We start from the raw sequence: 20,000 nt of genomic DNA, 5'->3' as shown, positions 1-20,000 counted from the left end.
AGAGGTGCTCCAGCACAGGCAGTATGAGAAAATGAAGACCTTTTGGAACAAAAAAAGCTTGTGAACATGTCACAGTAGAGGCACAAAATACAAATATGAAACCACTGATGGGGTAACAGAAATAGTGTGTCACCTTAGCAACGATTACTCTGCTGCGGGCAGATTCTTCTCTTCTCCTCGCCCAGAGCTCAACTGAAATTCAGTAGAAGAAAAAAAGAGATGCCAATCTATCACAGGTGTCCCCTTCGCTGCCAATTGACTCAAACACAACACACTTGCAGTGCATGTGCCTTCTAACTTTGGAAAGATGCCCAAAAAAAGTCAAAAGATCAGCCAAAAAGTGACTATATATGGCTCTGTTTGGATTCAGCCTCTACTCGTTAAAGCGTGTACTTTCTTCAGAGATGACTTGATATAATCCAAAAGCTGATGACCATAGCAACGCAGATGTGTTTATAATACAGAACAAATGAACATGTCACGCTTACTTGGATGGATAACACAAAGGAGCTTTAATGATTCAACTGGTGAGGGGAAAGTCAGTCGTCAGGATAAAAATAAATGCAGAGCTCTCACCGTTAAATGTGATAAATGTAACCTGCACTTATTTATGAACTATTCTTAATCTTTTCACCATGTATACAATCAATACTATTATAATAACTTGCTTTGTATTTAGTTTTTCCAGAGCAAATTTTATTCCTAGTATGATTGATGTAAGGTGTTGTGTTCAATTTTAGATGCCAAATAAAGTCATAAAATAAATAAATAGCGACGAAAAGCAGATATATGATTTCTTAGAAAACCTGCCTAAAATGTACAAGTTTTTGTCTCTATTTCTCTCATTGTGCTACTTTCAAGCTCACTCTGTTCTTCCACTCCTCTTCTCTCTGTCCCTCTCCTCTTTCCTACACACCTCCCACACAAGCAAGCATGCTGTATGTGTTTCTGCATGCTTCCCTCTTGCATACATACACCAGGTTTCCTTAATACTACCTCTCAGGAGCTGTGAGAAGCTGCATACAAAGACATGATAGTATAATAACCTGCATGTTTGACATCTTTGTGCTACGATGGGGGAAAATCAGACTTTTACTAGCAACTATAAACCTTGTCTGCTAGCAGGAGCTTCCTTATTTTTCTCTGCCTAGTTGAAGCGAAAAACAATGACCGGAAATATGCAAAGAGCAATACAAACACTATTCAAATCTATCAGCCAAATTTATTTAAACAAATAGTTTGGAAACCATGTCACCTGGGAGAGCTGGGGAATTGGTTTAGGGAGGGGTTGTTTGGTTAAAGGAGCATATTTTTCATTAATCACGACAGGAAATCAAAGATGGAAAATTAAATGATAATGATGGACCACATCACTCCAAGTTGTATGGGAATAAGTAGGGTGATGATTATTCAAATGTTTGCATGTTCAGTCTTTTAAACTCATGGGGGACACAGTTTTAAAGCTTATGCATGGGTCATGTTATTTCAATATTAAAACATCCCTCCATATGCAACAACGTCTAAAAGATTTTTTTCTGTAGTATGAAGTCCTTAAAAAAAGGACACTTACGGGACACAATGTTTCAGAAACGTTGTTATACAATGTTTTGTTGAATCGTGTTTCAAAGCAGAAGTGAGATGGCCCTGTGAACTCATCCTGACTACATATAAAAACACATCCACCCACCCACCTACACACACACACACACACACACACACACACACACACACACACACACACACACACACACACACACACACACACACACACACACACACACACACACACACACACACACACACACAAACAGGCCTCAGCCTCCTCTTTGAACACCGTCCAAATGCAGGCAGAGCCTAAGTGTGTGTGACTAGCAAATTCTCTTGCTTTCCCTTCTTCTATCACCCGTGCTTTCCCTCACACACAACTTCAAATTGGCCCAACACTAAAAAACACCCCTACACACACACACACACACACACACACACACACACACACACACACACACACACACACACACACACACACACACACACACACACACACACACACACACACACACGTCGGGGCACAGAGCTAGTTTTGTTACTCTGAATGTCAACCATTACTCAGGAAGAGAGCTCTGGCTAATTTAAAACAAGAGACCCCATCAACATGCACAGGCACATTCAAACACACAACAATGCACAATGACATAAACACATTTTGAGGCAAAATAATAAAAAGAGATCCACTGGTACATTTTTTCACAGCTCTTGGAAGATAAATTGCACTAGGTAAATGTTGGATTTGGTAAAAAAAAAAGGTTTGTCAAATTACTGAGATTATAACAAAATCCTCAAAGAACCTCAATGCTCATTCCAAATAAAAATTGGAGAAAATGTCATATATATATATAAAACATATGCATGTCTATGTTCAAATATAGCTGAATTTACTGTCAAAATTTAAATATACAAGGTGGCAGCTGAAAACTATGATCTAATGCAACAAATTGATCAAATGAATGGAAAACAACACTGTATGTACTTAGTGGTGCTTTGAGCTAAATGCTAACATCAGTTTGCCAACATGCTATGCACTGACAATGCTAACATGTTAATGCTTATCAAGTACTATGTTCCTCATCATAGTTTAGCGTGGTACTGTTGGCTAACTAGTACTGTAACTTCCAAATGTGCTAGGAGAGGTCGTTGAACTATCAAAGTCAGTAAGATTCATCCTCTGGGGATCATGAATGTCCTTACAGAAATAAAATAGGAATCCATTCAATATGTGTTGGGTTATTTCAATGTGGACAAAAGGAGTCTTTGTAAAACTCTCAGTTATCCCTTTGACTTTCCAAGACGATCCATTTCTAAGACTTTTCCCGTGTGAATATTTGGCATTTCCAGCAAGTGCACTTTCCAAAGGTCATTGCCATTCATAACTACGAAAGGTCGCAGGGGCACACACACTCTCACTTCTCTGTACTTACCGCTCTCTGTTGAGAAGTGAGGACTTCAGGGTTGAGGAGCTGCTCTCCCTTCTCTGTATCACTGGAAATGTCCTCCTCAGACTCTTCCCAGGAGGACGAGAACCCGGCCGAAGAGGCAGAGGAGGACGACAGCTTCCTGAGGGAGCGGGTGGAGAAGTTTGATCCGGGGACGGGGCTGGAACTGGGGCTGGGGGTGCAGCCTAACCCTTGGTCTGAGCCGGGGTCTTCAAAAGTTTGAAGCTGGCTGTCCAACCCGTGGTCAGTTATAATGACGGCGGGGATGGAGGAACCGTGGTTGGAGGTGTTATCGGTGTCCATTAAACAGGGGGCGCTCTCACTGCTTTGTGCCCGAGGGAAAGCATCCATTCCTGGGTTGACCTCCAACCTATCCCCCTCTGTCTGGAGCGACGTCTCAAGGCAAGATCGGTCCTCTTTCTCATCTCTTACTTCTCCCTCTGTCCGTTCTCTTTCGTCTCCCAACATTTGTTTGTTTTCTACCTCCCCTTGGTCTTTTCCTCCCTCTGTTTCCTCCCCTTCATCTGGGTTTAACGTCTCCAGGGAGCCTCGAACGACAAACGCTCCGTCTAAACATGGAGTTTGCATTGTTGTTTCTGAATGGCTGCCATTTTGACCAATCAGTGTGTTGTTGTCTGTTTTTGTTGTTTTATCCTCCTCATCTCCTCTCCTTCCTACTTCCACAGTTTCTTCCTCCTGTTCTCTTCCATTTTGGACCACAGCAGGAACTTTACTCTCTTGCGGGTGGGTCATCTGGAATTTAAAGTCTGTGTTTCCTTGGTTGGGATCGGTGGGGGTTTGGCTAGGCGATCGTCTTGGAGGCCGAGGGCTGCGCTGGAGCTCAGTGTTAAGCACTTGGGCACGAATCCCGGAAATGTGAGCCTCGAAAATGCCCACTTTTCCCCTGACCTGGAAAAAACAGAGAAAGAAATTGTCTTATCGCAACTATAACCGTTTACTTTTATTCGTTTTTGTATAGTTCGGAGCACATCAATTCACATGTGTACTGACAAGACACAATATCATGATAATATACTCAAAGTATTAAGATCAAACTAAAGAAATCAGCCTCAAGTCTAGAATTTTCCAATATTTGGCATTAAATGGACTGAACTGAGAAATGTAAAAGTGTTGGCAAGCTGCAAATTCAATGTGTGATTGTCTGCAGTACGCACAGAACAAGTGTGGGTTGAGAAGAAAAAGAGTCCAAATATAAAACAGAAATCAAACCAATGAAAACTGCTTTTGTAAAATCTTATTGAGATGCTTTAAATGCAAAATACATTTGAATAATCTGTAATGATGATTATTAAGTTTGCACATGAAGGAGGAAGATAGTTGTAATAGTTGGCTCGAAATGAATTGAGTAACTGAAGCATTATCTAACTGACTAACATTCTTAAAGATAGACATTTCAGAATAAAAGCCCTTTATCAGAAAGAAAGAGACTAGAGGTCCAATTTGCCAGCTTTCACAGAGCTAAAGAATACAGTTCATTCTGTATTAATGTCAGTCCAAACTCAATTTCCTTTAGTTTTTCAGCTTTCAAAGCTAGAGTAGATTTTGAGATCAGTGGAGCGGGATGAGAGGAGTTCCTACTGGCATTGTTCTGACATGCCCAACAAATCTAAATGAAGTAGTACATCAATTCTCCGGAGTTTGAAAACATTGCTTACGTATTGCATTCCTAGATAAAGACAGAGATGTGGCGAGTGAGACGGAGAATAGAACATGAGAGAGAGGACACAGATAAATAGAGAAAAGACGAGAGGCACATTATAATCACCTCCACGTTCTGCAGCTCTCTGTGTATCTGCAGCTGCTGCGCCTGGCGTCTCTTGTCCTCTCGCTTCTCGCCTCCTCCCGTCTCCCCTCCTCCCCTCTCCTCCTGCCCTTCACCTTCTCCTCTCTCCTCACCCCCGGAGGAGCTCAGTCGACGGACCCGCTGGCCCACATTGACTCCCAGGAGCTCCGGGCTTCGTGGGGAGGGGGAGCGAGCGCGGTGTGTGGGGCTGGGGGAGAGAGAGGACGAAGGAGGGAAGACAAAAGTCCCTCCCAGGGTTCGAGGGCTCTGGGGGGGAGGCGGAGACACAAAACGGGATTAGGGGCGAAAATGACTCAGTTGTATCTATTCAAGTTTATTGAGAGATAACGATTTGTTTACTATTTTGGGACAAATTAGCAGTTAGGGTTAGATTGGGGTATGTGGTTAGTTTTTTTGAAGGTGTCTATGTCAAATACATGAACTGTCCCCAATTACAGATGTGTTAGTAATGTGTTGTAATTGCTTTCTGTTTAGTGTCTGGGCCCCTATTAGAAATCTATGGGTAGTTTATCAGGGTGTCCCGTTTCATAAAATATATATGAGTATTATTTTTAGCTTACACGTATTCTGCATTTTGTATATTTTGTAAGTAATTGCTGTTGTCTAATTTTTCTTTTTATTATTCTATATACTTTTAGTTATTTTATTTAAAAAATAAAAAAAATGTTGTGCTTTTGGTTGTACATGTTGTGTATTAATCTCAATACAAATTTGATCACAAAAAATAAATATATATGAGTCTTTAAACTCAAACTGAGATAGATCCTTCTGTATTTGCTCCACAAAAAATGCAAAAACTGTAGCGTTGACATGGAAAACAGAACAATGTATAATTTTTCTTTTTAATAACCTATTTTTGATAACAACAAATAAGCCTTACAAATATCAGTGCCCAAAATCGACACAACAGCTCTCGGATGAGTTACCTTAGGGCTGGTTGGGCTGTAGAGACCTCCGCCCAGCGCCCCCACGGCCAGTAGCGGACAGAAGGTGCTCCGATCAGGAACAGGAAGCACAGGACGGCCCACTGGACTAGTTCTAGTTCGGGAGGCGGTGCTAGAGGAGCCTGGTTGGGTGTGAAACTGATTACTGCTGCGGAGAGGAGAGGGTTGGAATGTGTAATTACCATAGTGATATAACTGTTACATGTTGTTGCCTATTCACTGATAAAATACACCCAGTGATGTCATACTGTGGTAGGTTATACCACATAGTAACATATCTAAGCATAAAGACTGGAAAGTAATCACGTGAGCACTCTGCAGTGGTGGAATGAACTACATTTTCTAAAGCACTGCACTACATAGTACAATTATTTGACAGATTTAGTTACTTTACAAATGGGAATATTAGCTAATAAAAAATATAAATCACATCATATATCAACATTGAGCAACAGCACTAAATAAAGTAATTAGAATCCACCTTTACAAGTTGTGAAACAGTAATGCATCAATAAATCATACTACAGTAATTAATGACCCCAAAATGGGCCATTTCTCTTTTAATTTGAGTATTTTTCGTATATTTTGATGCCTATATTTTTATGTTCTTTTACTTAAGTAAGACTTGGAATTCAGGACTTTTACTTGTGACAGATTATTTTTACAATGTAGTATTGCTACTTTTACTTAGGGAAATTACAAATACCTGGGTACTTCTTCCACCACTGCTGCTACATTTTGTTGAAAAACTACTGGTAATATATTTTTTACATGAGTAGGTTATACAACTTTAATAAAACAACATGTCTAAGCATTACCCGATGAATCTGTAATTTGATTACAACAAAACAACCATTACATCATATCTTCACAGCTTACATCTCTTATTAGATTACACATAAAAAGAAAAAAGAAAGTGCTGGCTAAATAAAGATATTTTATTCATAGAGTATATTCCTTAAGGTGTGAAGCAGGAAGGCATTATAAATTGTTTTGTAATGTTCTATAAATGAAAATGAATCTTCTAGTCCGGTCTAGCAGGTTCTCATGGGCAACAAACATGTTTTTTAACTATGCATTTCCTCTACAACTCTCAAAGAAAGCAGCATTGTCTTACAACAACAATGTGTCATACACTGTAAAAGAAAATAAGAAAAACATACCTGTTCATGACTCCAAGGCCGTTCAGGGCAGAGGCTGCCATCCTTGCGGCCAGGCCAGGGGCTTTGAGTGCCGGGTGCACATCTGACTATCTCCCCTGGAGCAGCAGGGAGGGGTGGAGGACGGCTCTCAGTGTTTCTTCAGTCTTCAGTCCACAGCAACAGCTCCACACCGCTCCCTGCACCCGCCACTGAAGAAAGAAATAACACAGAAAGTTCATTTTACTGTGTCTAACCCAGGGGTGTCCAAACTTCTTTCACCGAGGGCCACATACAGAACAATATACGAAGGGCTGGGCAACTCCCTAGAGGTATATTGCCTCATGAGTTCATTTTTAAGTTAGCAAAATCAATCAAATGTAGGTAAACTATGCTTGTGAGTGTTGGCAGCTCATCCCTTAAAACAGAAGCCTCAGATTGATTATAATAAGGAGAAATAGGAAGGGTGTATTTCAAGCTTGTTATGTTAATAAGTAATTGGGCTCATCAACTAAGATCTGTTAGAACATTTTTAACTGAACTTGAATTGACTGAATTGATTTGAAAGGTGGTCTTATTAACACATGAATACTACTGTGTAATATATTTTTACATTCATATTTAAGAAGTGCAATATAAGACGAGCACAGGTTTCATTTGTGGCCCACATTCCATTATACTTTTTGAATTAGCTGCGGGCCGATTCAAAATGGTCCACGGGCCGCATTTGGCCCCCGGGCCGTAGCTTGGACACCCCTGGTCTAACCCTAACCCAATTATCAAAAGCCACCCGAAGACATTCTTTCTGAGGAACATTCTCAATAAAAGCACTATTTCAAAAAGGACAGACACTGGAAATTCAATTTTGGATTCCTGGAAAGCCATCCCTAACTGCGTCATGGGCAAAGAAGATTATTCATGTGGACAAGTCAGAATAAATGGTATCATTGTTCCTGCTGGGATTAAATAAAATAAAAAGAAGGAAAGTGAAAGGGGGCAGCAAGATTCAAACTACTGTATTCATTGTAATATAACTGTTTTTATTAAATTATTTTAATTCTACAATGGAGCAACTGTCACAAAGTCAAAATTCCCCCGGGGATGAATCAAGTATTTCTGATTCAAGGATTACAAAATGGACAAGCTCCACTTCTTCTGTTAATGTTTCATAGATATTTATATCAAAGAGCCGTTTTATTACAATGTTAGTTGTTGACTTATCCCCAACTAAGCAACTGGTAAATCTACACCAGAATGTCATAAAGAAAACTCTCAGTTTCACATATTTGAGTGTATGAACATGTTTGGTGCTCTTGTGTCATAGCTGTAGCAAACGTGTCTGTTCCAATAAGAGCAGCTCCACTGAACCCTGCAGCAACACACTGTTTGAAATGTGCTTCTTTACACTTTCAGGGGAATACATGGTGGGAGGCACGTGGAAAGGGGAAGGGAATACGGAGAAACGTGCAGACATGGAAGAACGTGGAGAGAACATTTGAAAGTGATATCTTCTTTTACTTATATCATTGTATTTCTAATTGTATTAGCCTTGTGTGAATCTGTACTGTCCTGTTTTTCACTCTCACTCTGTTGCTGCTTTAAACTCCTGCATTTTCCAACAGGGATTAATAAAGGTCAATCTGATTTTAAAACGAGGCAGATAATAAGTGGCAGCAGAATTAAACAAAAAGAAAAAGCAAAATGTCATTTTTCGTGTTGGTCATGTTTGACTTCACAAAAAATAGGTAGTGTGCTTTCTGTTTCATCTGAGGGTAGAACTCTTGTAAGAAACAGGCTTTGCAGAAACGAAAATGGTCATTTTAGTTCCTGTTGGAAGATGGACAACTCTAAAGATCTGCTTTTTAAAGAGTCAATTGACTTGGAAGCACTTGGGCACCACTCAGCCGAATGCAGTCGTCGATCATCGTGTTAGTGCTTTTTGTGGTTCACACTAGGAACAAAAGCAACTGGTTGTAGTATCTGCTCAAAACAGGTAGTGACATTTGAAATAAGTTATGCAAATGAGCTGCGCTGTGCCTTACCGTGGTCAGACTGCGCAACACTTGCAGAAACGTCCAATTTCCAAATGGCGTGCTTGTGGGTTCGGTTCGAACTCAGTCAAAAAAACAAATAGTTTTAAGCTATAAAAAAACACAACTGTAGGGGTGTCCACAACTTCAGTGCCTTGTTTCTGATTGGCTGACTCACAGCCGGCATTGTTCAAAGTGAGATAAGTCATTGCTGGCGTCTAGACTGCAGGCAAATCATTTTATACACCATGACTTTTTTCAAATGCCGAGTGATCATCCTATGCAGGAATTAGAGAGAATATATTGTATTATTCCTGTCATATTTTAAAGAAATATTTCAGAAAACTTGGTGCATAATTGGAAATATAGTTGATATTTTTGCACAACATAGAATCATTTCTATCTTGCAGGACACTCAAACTGAAGCTCCAACATCTTGAAAACAAGTCCTTCTGAGTCCAGTTCTCGGGCTCATTCATGCATATTGCTATTCTCGTCATGCGCTGAGCTCCCTAAAGTGCCCTGGGATGTGTTTTGATTCTGGATAAGTTAAGACATCAGGTCATGAACTACGGGGTAAACATGGGGTTTCCTTGTTGGGGAGTGACGCAGTTAGAGAGATGCAGGAAACAATCTTAATGGCCTGTCTCTCGGATAGTTTACAAACCACCAGGGCAGCTTCTTTCACACTGTGTAATCACCTCTATCTCCTTATTCGACACTTATGTCCCCAAGGTTTCTGTCAAAACAACAACCATTCAGGTCTGGGGAAGATAAAGAGAGAGAAAGAGGGAGGGAAGGAGAATGCAGGAAAAGGAACAAAGCAGAAAGAAAGATCATGAGGGGGGATAAAGAAGTGTTGACCAGTCTTTTTTCTGCTTATTCTGAATAGTGAGTCTATCAGAGGCCATAATAAAGCTGAACTGGGAATCAGTGTCAAGCTGCATATTGCACAAGGTTAGCTGCATCAATAAGACTTTTTTTCTTTTTGCACTCACGGTCAGTTTGTGCGTGACTGACAAAATGTATGATTCCCCACAGGGCTCCACAACTTTTTAAACCCTGGACTGTTTCCATTCTTAGCTGTGTTTGATCTCGCTTTTAAAGTTGCTTCTAGGAACAACAGAGAACATATACTGCAATGAACTAACTTAAGAGCCACTGAAGTATATTTCTCAGGAGAAAAAAAATCACCCAAAAAAGGCAAAGCCATTATACAACACATATTTGTTCTACTTGATCCCATTCTGCAAACCACTTGTCACTACATTCTGTACAAAGAGATACAGGTGTCACCAGAAAGTGTCCATGAGCAGCACTATGGACATTCCACACATTTTAAGAGACCATATCAGTGTCATTTATCAGCAGCCATGATGCAGAAAATAAAAGCAAACTACGGCTGTGACTTGGTACTGTGCTGATAATCCTAATTATCCTGATACTTAAAAAACAGAGTACTTGAAATGTAAGCAACAGCTGCTGGTTAAGAAGAGCTTGATGTACTGATAACAACCTCCAAAAGCTGTCGGTGTTTCAGCGCAGTCTAATGTCATATTGAGTGGGACTGTGTGAGTATTCAAACTGTCCACTTGCCTACACAAGTGGGCAATAAACCTACGTACAGTGCACTAGTACTCAGCAGAGATAAAGATTCAAAGGTGCTGATGCAGATATTTCCATCAAGTTTAAAGGCAGATGGCAGGACAGGCATTTTGACGCCTTTTAACAGTGAGATGATATCAACTATTCGACCATACTGTCTATGCTATTTAACCAGTTATATTTCACTTGTTGCATTCATATTAGATAGCCAATGGTACACATAAATAGGCAGTACATATTTATGGTAACATTGGCTTTTAACATGATGTTTAGAACATTTTGATGTGGCTTTATATGTAGCTAAAAACAACATTCCTATTTATTTATAAATTCACATCTCCTTCCTCAATGGAGTTTCTGGAAACGATGTTATATCACAATTGGATCTGCCTCAACTTTTTTTAATATTGCATAAACAATATAACTTGCGATAAACAAACAAATATTAAAGGGCACTTAGTTCTGCCTTTCTGCTGCACACAATTATATTGACTCTTTAAGTGACATTGGGATACATTCATCTTCCAACAAACCCAAATAATCCCTTTGTGCAATAGCGCAGACCTTTCCAATGTGTAAATCGTACAAGTTTACATCACAATGACGATCATTTTTATTTTATTTGTTCAGCTCTAGTCACAATCAATCCAGCAAACTTAAATGGCTAAACCACAATAGACCTATAAGCAGATGGGATACTCAAAGCAGAGAACCCCACTTAGAGCGTAATGGTTCCCAGGAGAGGATGCAGCCTCAAGAGGGTCTTGAGAAAGACTTAGAGAATCAACAATTAGTCGATCAACCCATAAGTCGATTTTTTGGATGGATTCATCGAAGTAATTTTTATGTATAACATCAACAGTTCTTTTGACATTTTAATGAAAATAATAATTAGCTGCAGTCCTAAAAGTAACCTCTATTTAAACGTATTCTGTTTAACTAATGCTAACATAATGAAAAGTGCTGGGTTCTCTGAGTGCATTTTGAGTCATGGTTGAAAGCTGGTAGAATAATTCATTAAGTCTGACACGTGTTGTCTCCTCCAGCTGTCTTTACATAGTGATGTGCAAAGCATTCAGGTAGCTGAAGAGCACATTTATGTAAAACCTGAAGAAAGAAATTAAGTAGTTTCAAGTATTTAGATTTCAGGATTTTTTTGCATGTATCTTTGTTCAACAGCCTAGAGTTGTTGAGAGCGAAACATAAATTGATTTGTTAAGGTATTTGAATTGATCCTGGTGTAATGAATGGATTTAATACTGAATTCAGGTGCCATACAATCCTGTCCAACTCTATTGAATTCTAAACTATATTATGCTTTAAAATGAGTATTCAGTATTAGTGCAGCACATAATTGTAAAGCAGTGGTTATTTGAAGATTGAAGCATTTATAACAACAACATATGTATTAATAAACTAATCGGAATTCGGCACAATAGGACTTAATACTGATTGAGTACTATAGACACATTTTAAATGGAAAAAATACTTAAATAGTAAACATTTCCACACTCTCTGGATGGATGACTAGGCCTAATCCTGACAACTTTCACTCTAACCTCTCCATCTACACAAGAGGAGGTGGTATTAAAGTGTCATAGCCTCTCTGGAACAGCAATTATCTCCAGAAATGAAATGAGCAGGCCCTGGTTGTCTTACCTCCCCGAGGTCCCGTCCTCTCCAAGGCTTCTCCGTGACACTTTTATTGGTCTGAGTGATATTACAGCCAGATGCCAGCAGCTATAATCCCGAGGATGACTCTTCTCTGTCTGTGTCTGACACTTTTAACGCGACTCATAGGAATACGCTGCTCCGTGTGCACTACAGCAACTTAATATGCTCTTCTTCTGTGGTCGTGTTCTTGGTTTCTTCCAAAAAAAACGAACTTCTTCGACGCTGCCGCCGGTGCTTTTTTCCCCGATTTTTCACCTTTTCACCCAAAAAAGCCTCCTCTAAAAAAGAAGAAGAAGATTTCAAAATGTAGTTTGGTTTCCCGGGAGGGTTTTCGCTGTGTTTATTACACAAAAACTTTAAAGCTTGTCGTACCGAGCAGTGAAATGCTCTCGCAGCTTGCTCTCATACTTTGTGGGGAGGTTTCTGTTGTCATGAGTGCTGCAGCTCGTAGTAAAGCGCTGTTTGTCTGTGAGCTGGAAGCCGGAAGCGACAAGACAGTCTCTCTCTCTCTCTCTCTCTCTCTCTCTCTCTCTCTCCCTTTCACTATCTCTCTTTCAATTAAATTAAAATAGATTTATAAGCATGACCATAATTACATACAGTATTGCCAAAGCTCTGTACAATTGCAACATCCATACACAATACACATTTGAGACGAACTGCTAAATTCTCCAAATAAGCAAGCACAACATGTTGTTTTAGTTGTTGTTTTTTACAAGGAACACACTTTCTCTCTCTCCCCCTCTCTCTTTCTTCCCCTCTCTCTCTCTTCCCCTCTCTCCCCTCTCTTTCTCTCTCTCTCTCTTGGTTCAGGATAAAAAATGAAAAACTGTGCGCGCGCTTTATGTAGTCGCCAGTTTAAACAAGCACATGCACCTCGGGGAAGCCCTTAGTTATTGGAAGCCTGCACAAGCTCATGAGGAAACTTAATAGAATAAACACTATGTAAAATGCCACCGTGACAGATATTATCTAGACTTTTAAAGTTACATTTCACGGAGATAGGTATGCTATGATACATATTTAACATAGACGGGTGTTATCAGTCGTGCAATGTGGTGAAGTAGGCCTATAGGCTACATTGGGTACTAAAGGTAATTTTAGCCGGTTAACAGTTTAACAGTTATTTTAGCCGGGCCGGCTAAAACTATTGATCGTGCTCTTTACAGTACTACGGCTTCCACAGATGACATTTTTTTATGGATTTTTTGTCAAAGCACTTAAGATATTCATTGCTATCGGGATGTTAAGAGCATTCCATGGAATATAACAAAAAATGACATTAACATATCGATTTACGGTTATTGTCAATACCGGTATTGCTATCCAAATAGAAATAACGATCCCATTATTTGCCCCTGGGCCTGAGTAATAAAAGAAAAACACTTTTTACTAATAATTTAATTAGCAAGATGTAGTTTAGCAAATACTAATGTTTGAAACCATAGAAGAAAATGGATGAACAAAAATCCCCCTAAAGTTCTTTCTCCCATACTTTTTACGAGACAATATCTATAACTGAAATATATTTAAGAAGGCCGATGTCGTTGAATTTATGTTCCGGTGTTCCTTTTGTCCATCATTTAAAATGTGTACTTAATGCAGCACATTATGGCTGGAAATAGTTTGGGAAGGCCACATTAAAGGATTTGCTTCTAAAGAGGTCCTGCTACAACATCAGATAACTCATAAGATACGGCCTTGCTCAGGCAGTTTTTATCAGGGGTGGAGAAATATTGACGGCAGGTGTGGATGTAGACCTTTTGACTCAAGAAATGCTTCAAGGAGGACACAACTCTTCAATATTGTACTGTAGATGTGTTAGTGATTGATATAGTGGTTAACTTTTTATTGTTTTCTAAGTACGCTAAGCAAGTATCCTTCAAAGTAAATCACACTGTAATCACACTGGGACTAGAATAGATATTAAAACCCAATAAATCAAGATTCAGTCTTTGTTGTGGATGTTGCAACAATGGATGAGCTTGTAACCATGGATACTGGAAGATGAGAAGGTTGGTTGCTGGACAAATCTTTGAGAGTTCTTCCAGCTTTTAAGATGATTTATTAAAAAAAAACTGAAACAAAACTGAACTATTTACTGGAAATATCCACCTTTGGAAATAATGAATCATTTAAATGTATAATGCAGTCAGAGCATTTTAAGGAATTGCATTGCCTCTGTTCGCAGAATGTTTAATAATCAAACTTCAATCAAACTGAATGTGATGGAAACTTGGAAACTACCAGAAAAAGTTGTCAGTTTAACGCTGTCAGAAAGTATAAGTATTATAAAATTGATAGTCAAAGTCATGTCAAACATTTGTGAAGTAATACACACTGTTACGTTTTGACATTATCCGACAACATCAACGTTCTTCAAATGTAATTTCATGAAGTTTTAAGTCAGTTACAGGACCATCTAATGACTCGTGTCAGGGATTCCTACAAGTATAATCAACTACAGTATTTAATAGGCGTGAGATGAGCTTCCTCTTAGCTTTTTTTGTATGAAATACACCAAATTCCTAACATTTTTCTGTTAAGTTTCGACATGACTATGTAGGAAAGAGATGCAAAAGAATGGAAAACCAAGTGAGAACACATGATCTACAAGGCTCTTCCCACAGAAAATAACCTTCACTAAGATCATCTGCTTTTTCCCCAAACATACAACATTTATTTCAGAGTTAATAGTTGTACACCGTGCCCACATGCAGTGAAACAAGAGTTTAGTTTTTCTGTCATGGATTCAGAAGATACTTCCTTTAATGCGAAGAGGACCTGCTGTCCTCTAGTGGTTTCTCAGTATTATAGATCATAGGCACTGCCACTATATTTACCACTGCACAGAGCTTTTGAAAAATTGGAATAAAGAAAATACAATATGCATCATTCTTAAATTGGCCATTATTTATATATATATATTTCAAAAGTACAGCTTTATGGTATGTATTTCTACGCTGTGGTATTGCTACACTGAAAAAAGTGAAACTTTAATTCAATTTATTATGTCAACATATTTCACATAACTGTTTTAGGTAAGTTGAAAGCAATAAAGTTAAGTTTTAATAACGTTTTTTATACATTTAAATCATACAATTATGTGGAACCTGTTGACAAAATACATCAAATTAAAGACAATGCTTGCAACAAGGTTTTTATAGTTTACTTCAACTTTAAAATATATACGCAGTTCTTTCACCACTGCCTCTCTTTCGTGGTGCATTCAGGTACCAGAACACAACTGTTCTATGTTTCTATATGTAAAACCTCCTAAGCATTTATTTTTTAAATTTTAGTTTGTAATTTATGTCTATTATAGTTCTGACTGAAAATGCTCTTAATTACCAGTTTCGAATACATGCTAACATCGTACAACACATGACAACACAGAGCCGTTTTAGGAGCAGTTCATTGGGTGTGAGTAACTGGTCAGTTTCCTACTCACACATGTGATCACGAAATACAAACACAAACCTTGTGTATTTTTCTGCTTGAGACTTCTTAAGTCAAGGCACACCTATGACTATTTACTCCATACAAATATACACACACACACACACACACACACACACACACACACACACACACACACACACACACACACACACTTGTTTGTGTCACAGAGGAGGACTCATCGAAAGACATTGTACAGAGACACAGTGTCACTTATTCAAGTACACACACAGCTGAAACCTTTAATACATAAGTTGTTTCCGTCTCTACATCTGATCACCTTACCCAAAGTGATATGGTGGAGGTGCCACCCATGGGTGCACCCTGCATAAAAAACTCTGTCAATATCTTGCCTCTTCAAGCAATATACTACATCATTGCTCTGTTTCTCATTAATATGTTCTTCCTCTTTGTTCTTTACTTCATTAGCTGACACATGATCCTGGAGTGTAGAGTTACAACATTGAAAGACGTGCAAGAAGAAGAGACAGAGAGGGAGGGGAGGGGGGGCTGATTGTTGACATTACATTAAACAAACAGGTGTGAAGTAAGAGAAGTATTTGTTCAGTATCTTGGTATTTGTTTGACACTCATTAACGTACGAGAGAAGAGGAATAATATAAGGAAATGCTCACTGCAGTCGAGCAGCTTGGTTATCGACTAGTTGTCAGGTAACAGAGAGTTTTATTTATTTATGTGTATTTTTTAGTATTATGTATTTTAAAGCATGTGCATGTCTCTAGACTGGGTGTCTACATTTGTGCATGTGTCTGGCTATCTTTGCAGGCAATTGTTGAATATAATATTTTCAAAATGTAGAATGTGTTCAGATAATAGCACAGACATTGTTTTGTCCATAAAGTAATACTAAATACCGCTTAGTTTGCAGCTTTAATGGTTATTAGCAGTAATGTGTCAGACATAATGCACAATAAGGCGGTTTGCATTCCAGCCTGCATGTGTGGTGACGGTTTCAGTATATTTCTGTTGAACATGATTTCCCAGATATACATTTCCTCCATCATAGTGGTGTCTGAAGTAATACATGACAGTTTAATACATGTTTTGCTTCCGCATATTGTGGTTTGTATGTGCATCATTTTTGCAGAGAAAAACAAGCACACAAAGCCTCTTTGCCACACCTTCATTATGTAAATAGTCAAATTAAATATATTTAAGGAGACTTATTTGATAAGCTGATTAAAATCATCTCAAAGGCTTCTCTCAAGTAAAATGTTTTGATCGTGTCTACTTCAACTACAACGTTTGTTAATTTGTTGCATACCCCAGCAGAAGGATGATCTCACTTTTAAAATTGTGGATAATTTTTTTTAAGTACGACGAATACACATGCCATGAAAAATAAGAAAATATTGCAACAAGTCCTCCAACTCATACGACCAAATGGGCCGATTGTTCAGGCCCTTATTACGACCAAATATGTCGTTTGTTCAAGCGCTTGATACGTCCTATAATCACGTTTTAAAGTTTTCGCCCTCTAGTGCTCCCGTTGAATGCTAACGTTACAGATGGTCGTTTATTCACAAATAACCCTCTCTGTAAAATCCTAAATTGTAGGATAGTTTGGCCATTAAAACAATTTTTGATTAGATTTCTAGCGAGAAGTCTATATTGTACTTTCAGAATCCACGTCCAATCGATATGTAGGATCTATAGTTTGATAGATATATTACGAAGATGATTTGAGGTATGCGGCAGCCTCCATGTAAAGTTATGGGTTGAAAACAGTATTTCCGGTCTCGACCTTTTCAAAATAAAACCAATGATCAAATGATTTAACAGTGATAGTACTCATCAACTAAAAAACATCAGTTTATCCTTGTTAATTATACGACATTTATTGGTTTAAATTGTGTACAATGCTTTTGTGTTTTTTCCATAGGTTTTTCTCTTTCGATTCTGAGAGACACCTTTTTTTTTTCAGAGGTTTTGATAAGCTAAAACATTGATCGTTTTAGCCGCAATGCATGTCGGGATATGGTGTTTTTGCGATATGAAATACGGAAAAACTTTTTTTTAAATAAAATAATACTTTATTCCGAGTGTTCTTGAAATAGTATTAAAAGTCGGGCAAGCGAGGATGTTTTTGCTTGGTATTATCCGGCTAACAAGTACGGGAATAATGCTGGGTCCTGCCCTTCTCTGAAACACAGAAGTCTTCACGACGCCCTGAGGAACGGCCAAAGCGAATCGCGCTGCTGCCCTGGGTGACTACCGCACATTGCTCCCGCGGCGCGTGCGCTCTGTGGCGGCGCGCGCGACCCAAGTAACTGGCGTGTCTCGCGTGCGCGCAGCGCGGCCTCCCTGCAAATAAAGTGTTTATTTGGGAGAGACCTTTTAGGATTTAACACCTTTATCAAACCGAGTAAGTTTAACGAAAACTAAGCTAAAGACCCCTCTTCCCATATAACTTGAGAATCTTAGGTGCAGGTCAGCTACACAATCCCTAGACCTCCCGCAACTATTATGATGCCTTCTCTGCCAAACTCCACAGCCAGGCCGGGGCGGTCCTATTGCACATACGTCGAAGTAATTCAAGCACATCCACTTTTGCAAAGAACCGCGCGCCCGCAGAAGCGTGCGGCTCCCGCCCGCAGCGTATCGCACTCTCGTCTCGTCTGGGCGCGCCCCTCCCGCATGCTGGAGAGGGGGCGAGTGCCGACAGTTTACTAATTTGTCACCGCTAACGCCCAGTAGTGATTTTTTGCGTAGTTCAAAGTAGGAAGCTGACCAGAGTAATGATGGTTATAACTAACAAATTTAGTTATAACTAAATCTTTGATGTGTACGACCGATAACAAACAAAGCGTTGTATAAGATAACGTGTAAGAGAAATATTCTGCAAAAGCATAAAGGGTGTTAATCTTCAACGGTCATAATTTTGCACATGTGGGCTCTCCAAATCCCCTATGCTTTGTGTACACCACATAGTTAAATTTTGTAATATTAATTATTTACCCACTTAAATTTGGGGTGTACTGCTGATTCCAGTCTTCTCGAAATAATTGTGACCAGATGTCATACAGACACCTTGGGGAGGACAACAAGTAACTATCGGACTTTTGTACGTGAAAGCTTCAAGGTTCTCCGTTTAAAACTTTATATCGTCATCGGTAGCTCAGTAGAATTCTATCTACTTCTATATGAATCAACTAGGGTTTACCCTTTCAAGAAACATGTCGTCGTATGCAGAAACAAGCTGAGGTGATGTTAAGTCTCCAATTCGGAAACCATAAACATGAGGTCGATGTACAATACAAACTCAATGAAACGTCTTAAGCTAATTACTACTATTTTATATTTTGTTGGGAATTTAGTCTGAAATCATTGAGACTCAGTTTAAGGTTCCCTTACATTACAGTTCACGGTTTTATTGATACGTTATATAACTGACTCATGAAACAGTCTGAATTATCAAATAGATACCTATTTTGGGGTTGCATAAAAAAAAATAAGTTTCTTCTGAAATTGAAATTTCATAAGAAATTACAAATTTATTTCGGAAATAATCAATGAGACACAAAAGTCTAGGAGGAATCTATAGAACCTGCAGGACGTGATTGTCAAAATAAACATCTCTACCTGATGTCTAGAAGAACTATAAAAAGACTAAGATATAAAGATAGTACGGAAGATGAAAGGGGGTTAAAACATACATCCGACTAGAATTATAATTTACAAAAGTAGTTTATTTTGAATGTTGTTGTTTTACGTTATCGCGCACGAAATTGGTGATCCACCACGCCCCCGAATAAATTTTTTTTGTCACCCACATCAATTATTCTTTGTATTGATTATCGTTTGTATGTAGTACTGATAATTGAAATAACATTATTTTCCTGTCTTACCATTTTCCTTTATGTCAAAGTCAGAGAGCTAAAATTCGAAATACGTAATATGGTACTTGGACATATTGGACATTGTCAATTGACGTACTCCTCCAACCTTTCCATCAAGTCTTTTTATTATAGAAATTTTGATGTTTTTTAGGGAAAGATAGTCGACACGTGGTAATACCCACATTTATATTGGATGAGATGGTTAAACTAGTTATATTTTAGTCGCTTAATCACAACGATGACGCTCCTCCTGTCACCATGCAATTATTTTGTATTATTATAGTTGTATTATACCTGATAATTTGAAATAACACTTTAATTTTCTCTTGCATTTCTTTATGTCAAAGTCAGAGAGTCTAAACTTCCGAATACGGAACATGGTACTTGGACATATCTGTACATTGTCAGTTGACGTACTCGTCAACCTTTCCATGCAAGTTCATTTATTAGTTAGTTATGCACATACTGAAGGTT

The 20,000-nt window shown here is 38.7% G+C and overlaps 1 protein-coding gene across 2 annotated transcripts in view; it reads right to left on the bottom strand.

The window, feature by feature from the left end:
* itpkb (inositol-trisphosphate 3-kinase B) overlaps positions 1-12,662 on the bottom strand; it is a 31,541-nt gene extending 18,879 nt beyond the window's left edge. Inside the window, exons 1-5 of one of the 2 annotated variants that reach the window (XM_010770595.1) lie at positions 12,193-12,662; positions 6,923-7,110; positions 5,742-5,907; positions 4,777-5,061; positions 2,976-3,899 (exon numbers count right to left, since the gene is read on the bottom strand). In XM_010770595.1, coding sequence (XP_010768897.1) covers positions 2,976-3,899; positions 4,777-5,061; positions 5,742-5,907; positions 6,923-6,963 — 1,416 coding nt within the window. In that variant the 5' untranslated portion in view covers positions 6,964-7,110; positions 12,193-12,662. The remainder of the gene's footprint in view (positions 1-2,975; positions 3,900-4,776; positions 5,062-5,741; positions 5,908-6,922; positions 7,111-12,192) is intronic. The other variant, XM_010770604.1, reaches the window with a different exon arrangement.
* Positions 12,663-20,000: the final 7,338 nt, after the last annotated feature.

The sequence above is a fragment of the Notothenia coriiceps genome, unplaced genomic scaffold (genome assembly GCF_000735185.1).
Source record: "Notothenia coriiceps isolate Sejong01 unplaced genomic scaffold, NC01 NC01_scaffold00000339, whole genome shotgun sequence".
Classification (NCBI taxonomy): domain Eukaryota; kingdom Metazoa; phylum Chordata; class Actinopteri; order Perciformes; family Nototheniidae; genus Notothenia; species Notothenia coriiceps.
The sequence above is the reverse complement of the archived record's forward strand: the minus strand, read 5'-3'. Positions and strand labels throughout refer to the sequence as shown.